Raw genomic sequence first — 16,282 nt, forward strand, 5'->3', positions numbered from 1 at the left:
GTTCGCGCCGCCGCTCGGGGAAGCGGAACGCGGGGAGCGCTCCCCGCCGCGCCCCCGCTGCCTCCTCCTCATCCACCTCCTCGGCCGCCGCCGCCTCCCGCCCCGCCGCCCCCGTGTCCGCGCCGGACCCCCACCCCGCCGCCAATATTCCCGAGATCAAGCGCTACGCGGCGGCGGCGGGGCCGGCGGCGGGGCCCGGGGCGGGCGGCGGGGCCGGCGGCGAGAGCAGCGAGGCCGCCACCACCGCCATGGAGGCGCTGGGACCCGGTGAGAGCCGCGGGGGGGGCGCGGGGGCCGCGGCCTGTCGGGCCGTGACAGCGGGGGAAGGAGGCCGCGGGCCCGGCGGGGCTCCCGGCGTTACCGGGGCCCGTGCGGAGCCGCCGGCGCTGCTCGGTGCGGAGGAGCCGCAGCGGGTCGCGAAACTTTGCGCGGGGGTTGCGGATGCCCTGACGGCCCCGCTGCTGCCGGGGCTACCGGGGGACGCGCCTCGTCTTCCCCGAGGTGAACGGGACTGGGTTGGGAGCGGGACCGTGACTGCGAGGGGACGGGGACACGCCGGGCTGTGGTGTCACAGCGATGAGCGCCCTGCAACCTGTGCAATGATAAGTTTTATATTTGACATTGAACCGTTTCTGAGAGTTTTAGGTGATGCTCTGTGAAAATACGGTTGTTTATTTCTTTAACAAACTTAGCTTAAATATTGGTGGGTTTTTGCATGTGGTGTTTCCCTGCTTGTGTCTTATTCCATGATTATTCTTCCATCAAATGCTTGCACGATGTATTTCTAGCCCTCAGTGGCCTGTACACCCGACCCATCAAATTCCCATTCAAACGATTGGTATAATCGAAGTGATGTTAATTTTGGTGCGATAGGAAATGTTTATTGACACAAAGGTGCAATTCCAGAAGAATCCAGAGTTTGAGGTAGCGAGGGCTGACTCAGAGCCTGCTGTGCGTGTGTGATGTATCGTGGCCTCCCTGAGTTCCAGCTGGAGAAGCAGATCCTCTTTCAGTTTTGGAAACTGCTTCCTGTCTGAAGCAACTCGGTTGTGGTGCTTGGTTCATAATGGTTGTGGGGTAGGAGAAATTAAAATATAACAGCACATACAACCCTCGTCAGGCTGATCAGATAAAAATCCTGTGATGCCAGGGTAGCCTGCTTCAAATGGGAAAACAGTTTTTAGCTGATTCTCTGGAATCCTTTGAGAAGTAACTTTAGGAAGGAGGATATGTAACTTTTATCTCCTTTGGTCAGAACTGAGGGCAGTGTTGCTGTGCATGTTTGCAGAAGTTGTCAATACCAAGGGAGGAAAATGGGTAAATATAGTTGTCATTTAATCTCTTGCAGGAGGTCAGTGCCTGCACTTCCTTCAGACTAATTAGCATGGGATTAATGGATCATCTCTCGTATCCAAATAAGCACAGCAAACTTTGATTGCCCTCAATGATTCACGCTTGTCAAGACAGCTGTAGTTTTTTTAAACACTAACTGTACCCCACAACTGGTCTGACCGTGACGGAGCTTGATCCATCAGGCGGGTGCAGAGCCAGGAACGTGCCCTGTGGGGTGGCTGTCCCTGACAGCCCCCTGCCACTGCAGCTTTGCAGAGCTAATGTGCCAGTGGGTTTCAGCTGCTTACTCTSTGTTCCTTCTGCTTAAAAATATTCCCGGGCTGGTGTCCTCAKGTTGGTAATTCTACTTGGTAGTGCAGTAGCTTCTAAATCCAGTGTGGAATCTCCTGGGATTTGGTGCTGGGTTTAATTTTTGGTTGTGTTAAAGTTTATTGCTGCACCCTAAAGTGTACCCAAATAAGAGTCACCCACCTCTCCTCTCTCCTGGTGCAAACTGAGCTTTTGCCTTTTATGAATGCTGTCAGGTTATGCTAAATTTGCCCTAAGTTTTATGATAGGTTTATTATTGCGTTCTAGTGAGACTTCTTGCCCTCTCCTTTGCTACTCTACAACAGAGGGAAGACACTTTGATCACACTGAGCCCTGCTCAGATATAGACAAACCCATGAAAATATACCAATGTCATTTGCTTTATGTGCAGTGTCAGCTGAGGCTGTGATCGATTTAAAAAAATAGTCAGTTTAATCTCGTTAACATGGTATCTCAGATCTTAACACTTTGAGGAGGGTAACTAAAGGCTTCCCTAGTGACCAGCTTGCATGTGAGTAATGCTTCCAGGCCTCTAATAATTTCCTCCTTAGAGCTGTTCCTGAAGCTCTTTTTTTAGCCCAGTAAAATAATTCCTCCACGTCTGCAGGAGTCCATACCTGTCTAATGCTTTCTCCCTTATTCTTTAATTTCAAAGCAAACTTAAACCTTTTCTCACTCCTGTGTTTGTGTTGGAATTTTAAATTGGATCATTAACATCTGATCTTTAATCCTATAGTGAAAACAATGACAAAATATGGTTTGTATGGCTGTTGGTTTGTTCTAGAAATTGAGGTAGGGATATCTTTATCTTTGCATCAAATTAAATACATAATCTCTGTATGGTTGCATTCTTTCCCAGGGCTCTGTAAAGTTCATAACCACAGTCATTAATAAATGTCACTAAAATTTTGAGAGTTGCTTATGGCAACCTACCTATACATGATTTAGGGAACACATTTTTTACCTGGAAGTTCTGGGCAGCTGCAAGTCTGAGCCTCTTGGAATGCCTCTGTTTGCAACCTCAGAAAACTTAAGATTTCTTCCTGTCCGATCAAAAATCACCCGTAGCATGCCTGAGATGTGCACAGAGCAATCACATCTCATACATATTTGACTTTTTCAGGGCCCCCAACAAGCCTTTTCCAGCCGCCCCGTCGCCCAGGCCTGGGCACTGTTGGGAAACCCATCCGTCTCCTGGCCAACCACTTCCAGGTTCAGATCCCCAAGATTGATGTTTATCACTATGATGTAGATATCAAACCAGAGAAACGCCCCCGAAGAGTCAACAGGTAAGAGATATTTAATAAGGGTTTATTGATTTAAATTAAGTGTGTATACCTGAATGTAAGGAAGCTGTGCATCCGAGGAATTCTCCACCTGCTAAAAGCCTGTTTGTGTTTGTACTCAGCAGTTGCTTTTCAGTGAACCATAATATTCTTATTTTTATGAAGATGTGTTGCAATTGGCCAATAATCTGGAAGGCTGTGGCAAATATACTGAGCATTGACCTCCAGCTGGTTTTATTTTACAGCCTACAAGAGAATGTCCCTGGTARTTGTTCCACAGTCTGTTACACAAACGTGTAGCAGCTGAGGGAAGGTATTTCAGCTTGTAGATTTTGGAGTCCACATGTGGATCAGTCCATGAGGTGCTTCCACCCACCCARGACAGGTGCCTGTGTGTGAGCATCTCTCCAGATTCTCTGCCTGYTTTGGCTGTAGCTCTGCTGACAGTACAGATACCTGTAGACACATCTGTACCTGTATAGACTGTGTGGCATTTAGGTGTCTTAACCTGGAGGTGACATTTACAGCTCCTGATGTGACCTGGGGATGTTCTTGTGCATTATTGGTTTTCATATCTTGTTCCTTTAAGAAAAAGTGAAAAAAAAAATTAAATTGTATAAGCCTATTGCTGAATTTTCTGTTCTTGCACTCAACTCAATGAATCATTCCCTAGGGAGGTGGTGGATACAATGGTGAGGCACTTCAAGATGCAGATATTTGGGGATCGGCAGCCTGGGTACGATGGGAAGCGGAACATGTACACGGCACACCCCTTACCCATTGGCAGGGACAGAGTAAGTGTTGCTTTAAGTTTCTGTGGGAAAACTGTTRCAGTGTCATTTGAAAAGTCTTTTTTTTTATTAATGTGAACCCAAAAAACGCTGTCACACCTATTGGTGTTGTCTTGGAAATGACAGGCAAGGCCAGCCGGGGTCTTTGAGACCTCACTGGTGTTCTACTGAAGTTTGTGTCTTTGGGTTTCTAATTCCCACTCTTCAGCTGGAGAATGTCACGAGACATGAGAACTACATTGTGCTCTTRCAGCTGCAAGGAGACTATTTTTCTTTCACCCTGATGGGAACTTCCCTTTTCCCCGTTCTGACCCTTGTTCTGTTGCTGAATGATAAAGTTGTTGTAGCTGACAATTACTCCAGTTGGGTTTGGCTGCACTGTGGAGATATGTCCTCTTTTTCCATGGGAGCAGCTGGATCAGCTGTTCCTGCCTTTATTTAGACCCCAGCTCTAAACAAAACTCCACCCCACCTATTGTCATTGCTGTGCAATGGGRGATGCCCAGGATGAGTTTCACAGTTATCTTCTGGGCTGTGGGGTGTGAGAATCACCACAAGTGCTGTGCCAGAACTCTGAGATTTTTGTTTCCCAGCAAGTCTCCTATCTGACCAAAAGGTTTTCTTGCTTTCCCATTTGGTTCACAAAACACCTTGCTATTAATTGGCTGACTGAAAAAAATGACTCACCGTTCTCCAGAGCTTTGATGTCACCATACTAATTACTGCTTAAGATTTACATTTAAAGATACTTCAGTGCAGTTTCTCAGATGAATAAATGACAAACTTTCAAAGTCCTGAGGGAACCAATTGTAATATTTTAARGTCATTACACAAACTAATCATCAAAAATACAGATTGAAAGGATACCTGGGAGAAAACTGTACCTTTGCTGAGTGTTATGTCTGTCTGCAATCCATAACAAAAGCTTGTGCTTAATGTGCTTAATTCTCTTGTGCCCATGGCAGGTGGATATGGAGGTTACACTSCCAGGAGAGGGGAAGGACCAGACATTTAAGGTTTCCATTCAGTGGGTGTCAGTTGTCAGCCTTCAGATGCTGCTGGAAGCTCTGGCAGGACACCTGAATGAAGTTCCTGAAGATTCTGTACAGGCACTGGATGTGATCACACGGCACCTTCCCTCCATGAGGTGGGTACCTGTGGGRCCCTCTGACTGCATTTGTCCTCTATCCATCTTAACATTTATGTTAGTTATTCCTTGCTGCTGCTCTGCTGCCTGTTACACTCCTGTGGTAGAAGGGATGAAGGATGCAGCTGTGTAATTCACTTCCCTGTGGTAGAAGGGATGAGGGATACAGCCATGTAATTCAACACCTGCCTTACAAATTTGCACTAGAATAGGGAAATGTGATCTGAACTAAGGCCTTGTGTCTGCTGGTCATGTTTCTAACAGGAATTTGCTGTACCCTTTCCAGCTGCACTGTTGGAAAAGGCTTTGTGTGCTTGCCATAAGTGAGCTCTGACTGTTGCAACATGCTGTAGAAATGTGTTTTAAACACTRTAGGTTTGAATATAAAAGGTATATCAGAAAAAAATGATTGGAGTATTAATTTTCTTATTTTTTCAGGTACACCCCTGTGGGTCGCTCCTTTTTCTCCCCTCCTGAAGGTTATTACCACCCCCTGGGAGGGGGCAGGGAGGTCTGGTTCGGTTTCCATCAGTCGGTCCGKCCTGCCATGTGGAACATGATGCTCAACATTGATGGTGTGTAGGAGATTYTGTCTCACTCACCTAACAGAGTTCTTTGTGCTTCTCAGTTAATTGTCCTATCTTTTTATCTTAGTGTCAGCAACTGCTTTCTATCGTGCCCAGCCTATCATTGAGTTCATGTGCGAGGTCTTGGACATCCAGAGCATCAGTGAGCAAAGCAAACCTCTGACAGACTCCCAGCGTGTSAAGTTTACCAAAGAAATCAGAGGTAAAAGCTTGTCTTAAAGCTGCTGCAAGAAAATACTGTAACCTGGTAATACTGTGTTGTAATGAGAATTTGCAAGGCACATGGGGAGCTGGGCTGTCCCTTTTTGCCTTCATCCTCCTCTAAGGTGATTCCTGCCTCTGGATTTATTTTCTGTTGGGTTTTCAGGTCTAAAAGTAGAGGTTACCCACTGTGGCCAGATGAAGAGAAAATACCGAGTTTGCAATGTTACCAGGCGACCAGCCAGTCACCAGACGTACGTATCAAACACTGCCTGACAGTTCCCAAAATCTTCAACCTATTAAATATATTTGGAATATATTTGATACATTGTTTTTGCAGGAATAGTTGATTCCAGAGGTGAAGCAGCTGTGTAGCTTTATAGGAATATTTAGTCTTAGTGGAATGGCAGAATAGTATGCCTTTTCACTGCTGCTCTATTTCTTTCAACCCAGGAAAATTGATCTATATCCTGGCTTTTAAATACAGTTACCAAAAGCTCCCATTTTTAAAATAGCTAAAATACAAGAGATTCAGTATGGAGTAAAAAATCTTTTCATAAAGAAGAGATCCGCTGACTAAGGAAAACAGAGATTTGCTAATGGTAATCTGGAATAGATTTTTCATACAATTTTTTCATTTAAAAAAAATCTGACAGAATCTAACCAGGACAAATGTCATTTCTAGGTTCCCTCTGCAGCTGGAGAATGGGCAGGCCATGGAGTGCACAGTAGCTCAGTATTTTAAGCAGAAGTACAGTCTGCAGCTGAAATATCCTCACCTGCCCTGTCTCCAAGTGGGACAGGAACAGAAACACACGTACCTGCCACTGGAGGTAAGGATCCGGGTCCTGCACTGTGATGTGTCCTCTGTTAAATGGTGTTAAATGTCACAGCACCTCTCCCTSCTCCTCTGCAGGTGTGTAACATCGTGGCTGGCCAGAGGTGCATCAAGAAGCTCACAGACAATCAGACCTCGACCATGATAAAAGCAACAGCCAGGTCTGCCCCAGACAGGCAGGAGGAGATCAGCAGACTGGTGAGAGCTTTTCTAGCTGAACAGTTTGTCTTTGTCACTTCTCATGGTTTTTCCAGAGCATCGAAGCAGGTGATGATGAGCAGCACAACCAAGAGAGAAGTTAWAAAATGTGTCTTGGTTAAAACAAATCTTTTTAGACAGAAAGATGGTTGATGGCAAAGAGGGCAGARTCACCTGAAGCTTTAGTGTAGTGACATCTGTACTTGTCCCCAGGTGAAGAGTAACAGTATGGTTGGTGGACCTGATCCGTACCTGAAAGAGTTTGGAATTGTTGTCCATAACGAAATGACAGAGCTGACWGGCAGAGTTCTGCCAGCCCCAATGCTGCAATATGGAGGCAGGGTGAGTTTCCATGTCTTGTAAAACTCCTTATCCTGAGTTTATTGAAATTCMTGAGGTGTTTTGTGTATCTTCTCATGAGGCTTCCTCTGGTGGGCTGCAGTCAAAACAGGGCAGCACTTTATATCTAATTTGCCTTTGGTTTTTACCTAGAACAAGACTGTGGCCACACCAAACCAAGGCGTGTGGGACATGAGAGGGAAACAGTTCTATGCTGGCATTGAGATTAAAGTTTGGGCTGTTGCCTGTTTTGCTCCTCAAAAACAGTGCAGGGAAGACTTGCTGAAGTAAGTATTTTCCCACTTATTCAGGATTCTATTTCAAGATGTATTTTTCTCATGTTTCTGAAAGGTGATATGTGATATAAGTTGATTTTCCCCTGTCCTTCAAATTACTCTACAGAATCCTAAAGAAAGAGGTTGTACAAACCACTGATTGGTAAAAATCATGGTTGCAGCAATGCTAAGATAAATTAGGTGGATAAGTTAAAATTTACCAGAGCATCRGTATTAGTTTGGGAATCTGCCTCAGGATGTTCATCTCAAATGTCTGTTTSTGTAAGGCTTGTAAAATTACAGAAGCTGGTGACCTTCCTCAGAGAGGATTAGAGTCGTATTAGTGAGTTCTTGATAGGGATAGAATTGCTAAAAAATAATTACAGTAGTGCTGTGAAATAGCAGAAACAGCTTAGATCTGGTTGATAAAACTGATGAGTGAACCATAGTGAAAAGGCCAGGACAAATCCACTTCTATTTCAGGAGTTTCACAGACCAGCTACGCAAGATCTCCAAGGAYGCCGGGATGCCGATCCAGGGCCAGCCCTGCTTCTGCAARTATGCCCAGGGTGCAGACAGCGTGGAGCCCATGTTCAAACACTTGAAGCTGACTTATGTTGGCCTGCAGCTCATCGTGGTCATTCTGCCTGGGAAGACACCCGTGTATGGTATGGAGAAGGGGCTGTAAAGTGAGGAGTTGTACTGCAAGTGGGTGGCAGGAAGGAGCAGATGAGGCAAGGGGTTCTCTTTAAAAGGGTGTTTTGGAGCTCATTTTAAAGCCTGGTTGGAGAACTTGTGTATTACCAAAGAGCAAATTGAATCTTTGTCAGTGAAGTTTCAAGGATCTGAATTACAGTAACATTTGAAAAAGATAAGAGCAAGCAGGAACCGCTGCYTTATTTTTCTGTCACAGCTGAAGTCAAGCGGGTTGGAGATACTCTTCTAGGCATGGCTACACAGTGTGTTCAGGTAAAGAACGTGGTCAAAACCTCACCACAAACACTGTCTAACCTGTGTCTGAAGATCAACGCCAAGCTTGGAGGAATTAACAATGTGCTGGTACCTCATCAAAGGTGAGATTCACTCAAAAGCTCTTCGTAATGTCTGGATTGTGAAGGAAAATGGTGTTGTTTTGTTGTGTTTGCTAAAATGATACTTTTCAAAATAAAACACRCTTTAGAAATTCCCACAGTCTGGAGTGGACAGTGGAGGATATGTCTGCMTTTGGAGTGTTCCCAGTAAGCCCTGAGCCAAGGGGAGTCAGAGCCATCCRGCAGTCAGAGCCACCAAGCTCACCAAGGTTTTTTTCCTGTCTCTTTCCTGCCTTTGGATTCACTCAGTTTACATTTTCCTCTTGCCACCTCCCAAAGCATCCTGTGTTTGCTTCCAAATTGAAAGAGAAGAAGTGAGGAGGAGTGACTTGGAATCAATACTTGTAACTTGGTCTGCCTTTGATCCTGTCCTTGTCACTTTCTGTTCTTTCTGGACTGTAAGTGCTTGAGGCAGAGAATTTTGTCCTTAAAAATTCTGACATGTTTTAGCTCTTTTCAGTGCTTTGGATGCACCTTCCTGTAACTTCTTTTTGTTTTGGTCCTGGCCCTTCTTCTTTTTGCTGTTCTTATTTATTATTATGAGTTGATGAGAGGCCTAGAGCACCTCTCCTCTCAAGTCAGGGTGAGAAAGTTGGGGTTGTTCAGTCTGGAGAAGGTTGTGTGGAAACCTCACAGCACCTTCCAGTATCTGAAGAGGCCGACAGACTGGAGAGGGACTGTAGTAATAATGACTGAAAGAGAGTAGATCTAGATTAGAAATTAGAGATTAGGAAGGAATTCTTTCCTGTGAGGATGGTGAGGCCCTGGCACAGGCTGCCCAGAGAAGCTGTGGCTGCCCCACCCCTTGAAGGTCAGGTTGGATGGGGCTTGGAGCAACCTGGGATAGTGGAAGGTGTCCTTGCCCATGCCAGGGGGTGGGAATGGGATGGGCTTTAAGGTCTTTTCCAACCCAAACCCTTCTGGAATTCTATAACTAATTAAAAAAACCTTAATCTTACCAAACAGGCCCTCGGTGTTCCAGCAGCCAGTGATCTTTTTGGGAGCAGATGTGACTCACCCTCCCGCCGGGGATGGGAAGAAGCCGTCCATCGCGGCCGTGGTGGGCAGCATGGACGGGCACCCCAGCCGCTACTGCGCCACGGTGCGCGTGCAGACCTCGCGCCAGGAGACCTCCCAGGAGCTGCTCTACAGCCAGGAGGTGATCCAGGACCTGACCAACATGGTGCGGGAGCTSTTGATCCAGTTCTACAAATCCACTCGTTTCAAGCCCACCAGGATCATTTACTACAGAGGAGGAGTGTCAGAAGGACAGATGAAACAGGTACTGTCTGATAATTTTTTGTTGCTCATGAAAAAGATGGATATATATTTATGTTATTACAAGGGATTGATGTGAAAAAATAGATATATTCATGCAGATTATATTTGTTATTGGAAAAATTAAGTTTCATTGAATTGCCTGGGCAAGTGCAATGTACTCTTACCCGTCTGATCATATTCCTTATGACATGSCATTTGTACACAGGAAAAAAATTAAATAATCAAATACCTACAGAATTAATCACATAATGGTTAAATCTTCTGCTTGTAGGTAGCTTGGCCAGAGCTGATCGCCATYCGGAAGGCCTGCATTAGTTTAGAAGAAGATTATAGACCGGGAATAACCTACATTGTTGTGCAGAAAAGGCATCACACCAGGCTGTTCTGCGCTGACAAAACTGAAAGGGCAAGTACTGACTCCATGAGGGGGGAGGTGGTGGCACAGGAAAGTGGGATTGTTCGATTCGGTGGGGTGTTCGATCCATCTTGCCCACTAAAGCTGTACTGGGTGGTACTGGGTAAAGCAGCAGCAGTACTGGGTGGTAACCAGCTTTCTCTACCAAAATAACTGATTCCTCCCCTTTGTACTGTTCTACATCAGATGGAATAGCTTGTACCCCCCTTTTGGAATAGGTGTGTCCTGTATCCCAGTATTTGTGTACCTAGAACTGTAGCCTTGGTTTTTATAGTCCAGGATTCCTGATGATGAGTTGACCGGCTGTTCAGTCCATTCCCTGTTCTATCTCCAGGTGCATCTAAGATGTGCCTGTGGCACAAGTCCACAAGCCAGCTAAGGAACCTTCTTTAGGGAAGCGCTTGATCTGAGGTTTGCTTAAAAACCCAGATCTCCGAGGTGYGAGGGCAAACAAGGGTACGAAATAAATTTATCTCAGGAACCTGCATTTTCAGATCCTGAATTACTTGTGTAGGCTTTATCCCACTCTGCAGTTTTAATGGTGCTGGCAAGGGTTTTATTTTCCTCTGATGACACACCAGCTGGATTTGGTGAAGTTTCTAAAAATGAATTCACAGAGAACATTTTCATTCCTCCTATGTAAACGACCTTAACATTTTTTCACCTTTTTGAGCAGCAAATTCTCCAGCAGCTTTCAGTAAAGCCTACCTTTGAAGGTATTTTTGGATCACTTCCAAAAAAGCCCACAGACTAATAATAAACTTTTCTCACTAGGTGGGTAAAAGCGGCAATGTACCAGCAGGCACTACTGTGGACAGCACCATCACACATCCCTCTGAATTTGACTTTTACCTCTGTAGCCATGCAGGAATTCAGGTAATGTCAGCTCTGCTGTGCTCAGGCTGTGGGACTAAATCCTTAGTTGTGGGTAGTTGTCCCCATGGAAAACATCACTTCTGTTTGTTGCTTGGCAGACTCAGAGTGTGTTGGTGCCCGCTTGGCACTGCCTCCTCAGTGCCTGCTGGAAGGGGCAGCCTGCAGGTACCACCTCTGTCCTTGCTGTTGCTCTCCAGCTGACTGCTCMCCTGTTCTCTGCAGGGAACCAGCCGTCCCTCCCACTACCAGGTGTTGTGGGATGACAACTGTTTCACAGCAGATGAGCTGCAGCTACTGACGTACCAGCTGTGCCACACGTACGTGCGCTGCACCCGCTCCGTCTCCATCCCCGCGCCCGCCTACTACGCCAGGCTGGTGGCCTTTCGGGCCAGATACCATCTTGTGGACAAGGATCATGACAGGTAAGGAATGGCCTCACCCTACTGATAGGCAGGTAGYGAAGCTGAGCTGCTTGTCCCAGTTGTTCACGGGTGTGTGTCTGCTCACAGCGCTGAGGGCAGCCACGTGTCGGGGCAGAGCAACGGCCGYGATCCGCAGGCGCTGGCCAAGGCCGTGCAGATCCACCACGACACCCAGCACACCATGTATTTCGCTTGAGAGCACCTGGGAAGATGAGGCAAAACAACAACCCACGCAGTCCTGAAGTGTTTGGAAGCCTCCTGCTCTATCCAGAGCGGGGGGATTTCGGACTGCCCACTACCAGCAGCTCCGGACAGTCGCACTGAATCTGTTCTTCACTGCAATGTCTGATGCACCAACACAATTGAGCCATTTGTTTCATTGTTTTCTGTACTAGAAATCCATAGACTTGTCTTTTCTGATGCATTGGACTGAATTTTTACCTCAAAGCGCAAAGGCTGATCATCCTGAAATTTTTCAAGGACTTGGCACGAAAGGTTTCTATCAAATCTTTTGCTAGCTGTGTTTTTTCAGTTCTCCTCATCCCATGAGCTGATGGTGACTGCTGCCCTGTCTCTGTGCCCTGCTTTGTGAGTATGATGTGATTGCAAAATGTTTTATCCAGCTCGCTGTAATCCTTCTGTCGTGTGGGGCCATAGATTTTTTAATGGAGATTTTAGACTTCACTACTGTAAATGCCTTTTAAGAAACATAACTTTCACAGGTATTGCAGTTTTTTGTCAGTTTTACTAATTATCTTTTTAATCTCTGCAGACTTGGGCTGCAAAGCAATTGCACTATAATGCGAATTAATAGGTGGTTCTTGTTCTGTGAATGTGTAATATAACCAATAGTGATGCCTGTCAGTAGATTTTAATGATAATGGTTATAAATAATACTGCCATGGTATCGTAACAAGTACTGAACCATCATTTCCCCCCTCTAAAAATGATAAAACAAAAAAAAAAAATTAGCTTTTAGGTATTTTGCAAACTTTTACAAAAGTGCCCACTTTATGCTGCTGTGTGGTTTGATAAATCTAAGTGATTTTAAAACTTTTTTCTCATAGAAGGTTTAACTTTGGCAATAAATCTTTGTTTTTTAAGCCCCCCCAACAGTGTAATTTTCTAGCTGAGGATTGTGCATGAGTTTAACCAACATTCTCGTGTCGTTTTCTGAACACACAATTTGGCAGTTTCTGAAACTAATTAGAAAAGACGCATTTCCATGCTTTTTTTAAGAATTATTTTTAACTGTTTTATATTCACTGTTGGTGTCCTGTCTACAACATTTTTTATAAGCTTGGAAACTGGGTGTTCCGTGTAGGAAAGGCCAATGTGTACAGTTGAAATGTATTGTGTGACAGGCAACCTGAGGACTTGTACCAGCATTTTGAACTGTTTTTTCCCTGGGAATCTGGGTTGCCCACACAACTGCATTTACAGCATGTTGAACCCGTGTGAGTCTCAAATGCTGATTCTGTCCCAGCCTAGAAATTAGGGTTTTTAATCTGCTTGGCTTTTTTCAGCTGCAACCTGTAATCCAGAACAGGGACCTGGTTTCCCTKGTATTCCTGTAATCCATGAACGTAGTAATTTAAGACTAGATCCCTTACTGTATACCTGAGGTAGTGCAGATTAAAGCTTATTCCTAAACTGAGGAGGAGTTTGAGAAGCCCAAGGATTGCACTGTGGTCTCTGATACTCGTGTGGGGTTTGCTGCTAAGTTGTCTACTGTCCCAAAGCTTAGGAACCAGCCCCCTCCAAATTTCAGCAATAGGAAATGCTGTTTCCTTCAGTCTTTAAGCTTGTAAATAAATGAAAGTTTACATTTCTAAATGCTGTTGTTTTCAGTTGTACCAGTGTACACTGAATATCTTCAAACAGTTTTATAACCTCCTTGCCAGTAGAACGTTTCATAAATTGAGTTTAACCTCTTTTCATTTCTGTTGAAAATGGGACTGAAGTGAACCCTGTCCCTGGCATGTGCCAGGACAGGTTTAGATTGAGAAAACAAAAAGATTCTTTTTAGTTTTTTAACTTTTTTTTTTAAAGAATACCTCACTTGTGTAATAAAATCAGGACATGTGGGTGGGAGACTGACCGCTGCTTTTCTCAGTACTCGTTCAGGGAGAAGACACAAAAACCCTTTTTAGAGTGAACTCTGACTGACCCAACACACACGGAGAACTTTGGCACCTTGAAAAGCACCTGAGCACCTGTTGGAGGTGGTAGGATCCAAGATCCCTGATTTGAGTTTGTGCACTAGGAATGGGGCTGGTTTAACAAGGGTGCATTAAAAATTAATTTTATCACCAAGTAGTTGTCCAGTGCCAAGCACTCCTGGTTGAGACTGAGGGAAGGGAGAGCCTCTCCTTGGTTTGCCTGTGACTGGATATTTGACCTCAGACCAGGTGGAGCATCAACCCCTGGTGAGCCCTGGGCCAGCACCTGAGTGGGGCTGGTGTGAGCCCACCCCGGGCACAGGGCTGGAGTTTTGGGGGGAAAGCACTGAAGTTCAGGATCCAAGTTGCAGCAGTGCTGCCCTAGGCAGGTCTGAGCCCAAGTCAAGAGGACTTGAGGACCTGGGTGAGCCCTGTGGGCCTGAGTGACTCATTCTGCATGTGTCAATCAATGGGAAGATGTGCATTCTGTAGCTGTAGTTTTAGGGTGTTTTGATTTTTGTTTTTTGGGGTTTTTTTTACAAATAAAGCCTGTTGGCCACTGTTTAGCTCTGTGGTGTGAAAGATTTTAAATGTAGCAAAGTTCAAAGAGTTGGGGAAGGGGGTGGTTGATATATATTAAAAAAAAATATATAAAAAAAGGGGGGGAGGGGGCAGAAATCCTGTTTTCCAGCCGGTTCTGCTTGCTTTGTCCCTGCTGAGTTCTGAACAAGCTCTGGCAATCCCTAGTTCTCCACCAGTCTGGCTCGTGTGTCGCTGTGAGATACCAGGGTGGTGCTGGCACTGCATCCAAGGGCGCAGGGGCCGGTGGATGGGATGTCCCGTTCCACCCTCGCTCAGCCCTTCGGATGGGGAAGGGCCCTCGTTCAGAGCCGGCGTCTGACAGCCTCGACCCCCGACCCCTTTGTGGATGTGCTGTAGGAGTTTTCTTGCTCAATAGCGAGGGAGTGACTCTGCTTTCATTTTTGGAAGGCAGGGCCAGAGTGTGTTGGATCCATCTTGATCCTGATCCACTGCAAGGCTCTTTCCCTGTGCACTGGAGGAAAGRTCTTGCACTAAATATCACTTACAGATTTTCTTAGACCTTGCTATTGACATTTTCATATTTCTATGTCTAGAGGCTGCAACTTCAATGTAAAATGTTTGCATTTGTTCAGTTTGACTTCTGATGTAATTTTTTGGTTTCTATATTGTTAGACTTGTAATGTTTCAAATGGTATTTTATTAACTTTGGACTGGATGTATGTCTCTAGCAATACGAGGTACTTTCTAAACTGTCCTGGGGCTCACAGCCCTGTGTCGAGATAAGATGCTGGTCGTGTACAATTGCAATGTATTTTTTTTTTTTTAGCCTGCAGGGATATTTTGTGTTCATGTGTCCAAAAATAATAATAATAATAATAAWAAAATTGGCATTMTCGTGCCAAATGTTCTGGTTTTCCTTATTGCTGTCCAATAAATGCAATGTACAGAGTGAGCAACCAATACTGTTGCCTGTAAACAAATGTCTTAAACTATTTAACTTTTAATTAAAACTTGTACACAATGTGTCACCTGTGGAACTCATTACCACAATATATCTATTTCTGATGCATTAMGAGTTAGCAAGATACAGAAATATCTATGGGTGACGTCTCCTGGGATCCTAAAGGAAACTGAAATTGCAAACACCAGGGGAGGGGTTGAGAATGGGCCTATTTTTATATTGTTTGGGAAATTAAAGAGAAAATTTGGTGTTAATGGACTGTACCAACCTGGAGAGGGGATTCTATGTCAGAGAAATGCAGTGAATAAATGCAAGAGCTGTTGGCTGCTTCATCTTCTCTACGAGGTGAGGGTTTATCTCCTCAGACAGCTGCACTGCACTAAAAATATAGCAGGAAGGACAGGAAAAGCTTTTGGAGGAGGCCAGAGCGTGGGAGCTGTGACTGAAACCGGGACAGGATTATCTGAAATCCCCGGCACCTTCTGCAGCCCCCTGTCAGGTGTGAGTGCCATTTGCAGGGCAGATCCTGGGGCTTTGGCACTCAGGTTGCTCCTCACAGGAACCTGAGGAGCTCAAACCCCAACGTTTGMTTGTCCYGGTGTCTTCCRAACATGATGCAAAGRGCTCTTGGATCAAACCCCAGGAACYCAGGGCTGAARGATGCGTGGGATTCTGTGCCACAGCCTCGCTTTCCAAAATCCCAGCAGGTTCCTGCTCAAGCTGCTCCTTCAGGASAGCAGGAGCTGCTGCTCATGATATGGGAGGGCAACATGAGGTAGGAATGCTTTGACAGCTTGAATTCCTCCRAATTTTGCACCTTTTCCTGGAATGGCCCAGCCAGGATAACACACCTCAGGCTCATTTGGCACTGCGTGGAAGTGAAGCTCCTGGGGTTTGTGATGTTATTCATAAAGTCAAGGAACAGAGTTGGGATTTGCACTTCCTGSGAAGGACAGGTCTGGGAGGTGGTGGGAAACGGGATGGAAAAGGGATGCTCTGCCCGGTTCTATGGATTTAGGTGGAGCAGGGCCACGGGGAATTCCTGCCCTGCTCCTGTCTGGCGAGGCTCAGAGCACCTCAGGAGTGACTGTACAGCAGGCGAAACAAGAAACTGCTTCCCAGCGCTTCGTCCTCGGCTCGGCTGCACAAAATGAGTTTAAAAAAAATAATTAAAAAAAAAAAAAGGGAAAACCTACGATATTAATTG

General features: G+C 45.5%; 1 protein-coding gene across 1 annotated transcript; it reads left to right on the forward strand.

Annotated features, from left to right (window-relative positions):
* The first annotated feature begins 6 nt into the window (after window positions 1-6).
* Window positions 7-15,374, forward strand: AGO4 (argonaute RISC component 4). The gene is made up of 18 exons (XM_057385738.1): window positions 7-267; window positions 2,786-2,951; window positions 3,622-3,742; window positions 4,705-4,886; window positions 5,325-5,461; window positions 5,541-5,675; window positions 5,841-5,928; window positions 6,360-6,507; window positions 6,591-6,710; window positions 6,924-7,052; window positions 7,203-7,336; window positions 7,808-7,992; window positions 8,238-8,397; window positions 9,382-9,697; window positions 9,968-10,102; window positions 10,886-10,987; window positions 11,210-11,409; window positions 11,497-15,374. The coding sequence occupies exons 1-18, from the start codon at window positions 249-251 to the stop codon at window positions 11,603-11,605; spliced, it is 2,586 nt and encodes an 861-aa protein (XP_057241721.1). The 5' UTR covers window positions 7-248; the 3' UTR covers window positions 11,606-15,374.
* The last annotated feature ends 908 nt before the right edge of the window (window positions 15,375-16,282 follow it).

Source organism: Malurus melanocephalus, unplaced genomic scaffold (genome assembly GCF_030028575.1).
Source record: "Malurus melanocephalus ecotype Western Australia unplaced genomic scaffold, MMel_1.1 scaffold_862, whole genome shotgun sequence".
Taxonomy (NCBI): Eukaryota; Metazoa; Chordata; class Aves; order Passeriformes; family Maluridae; genus Malurus; species Malurus melanocephalus.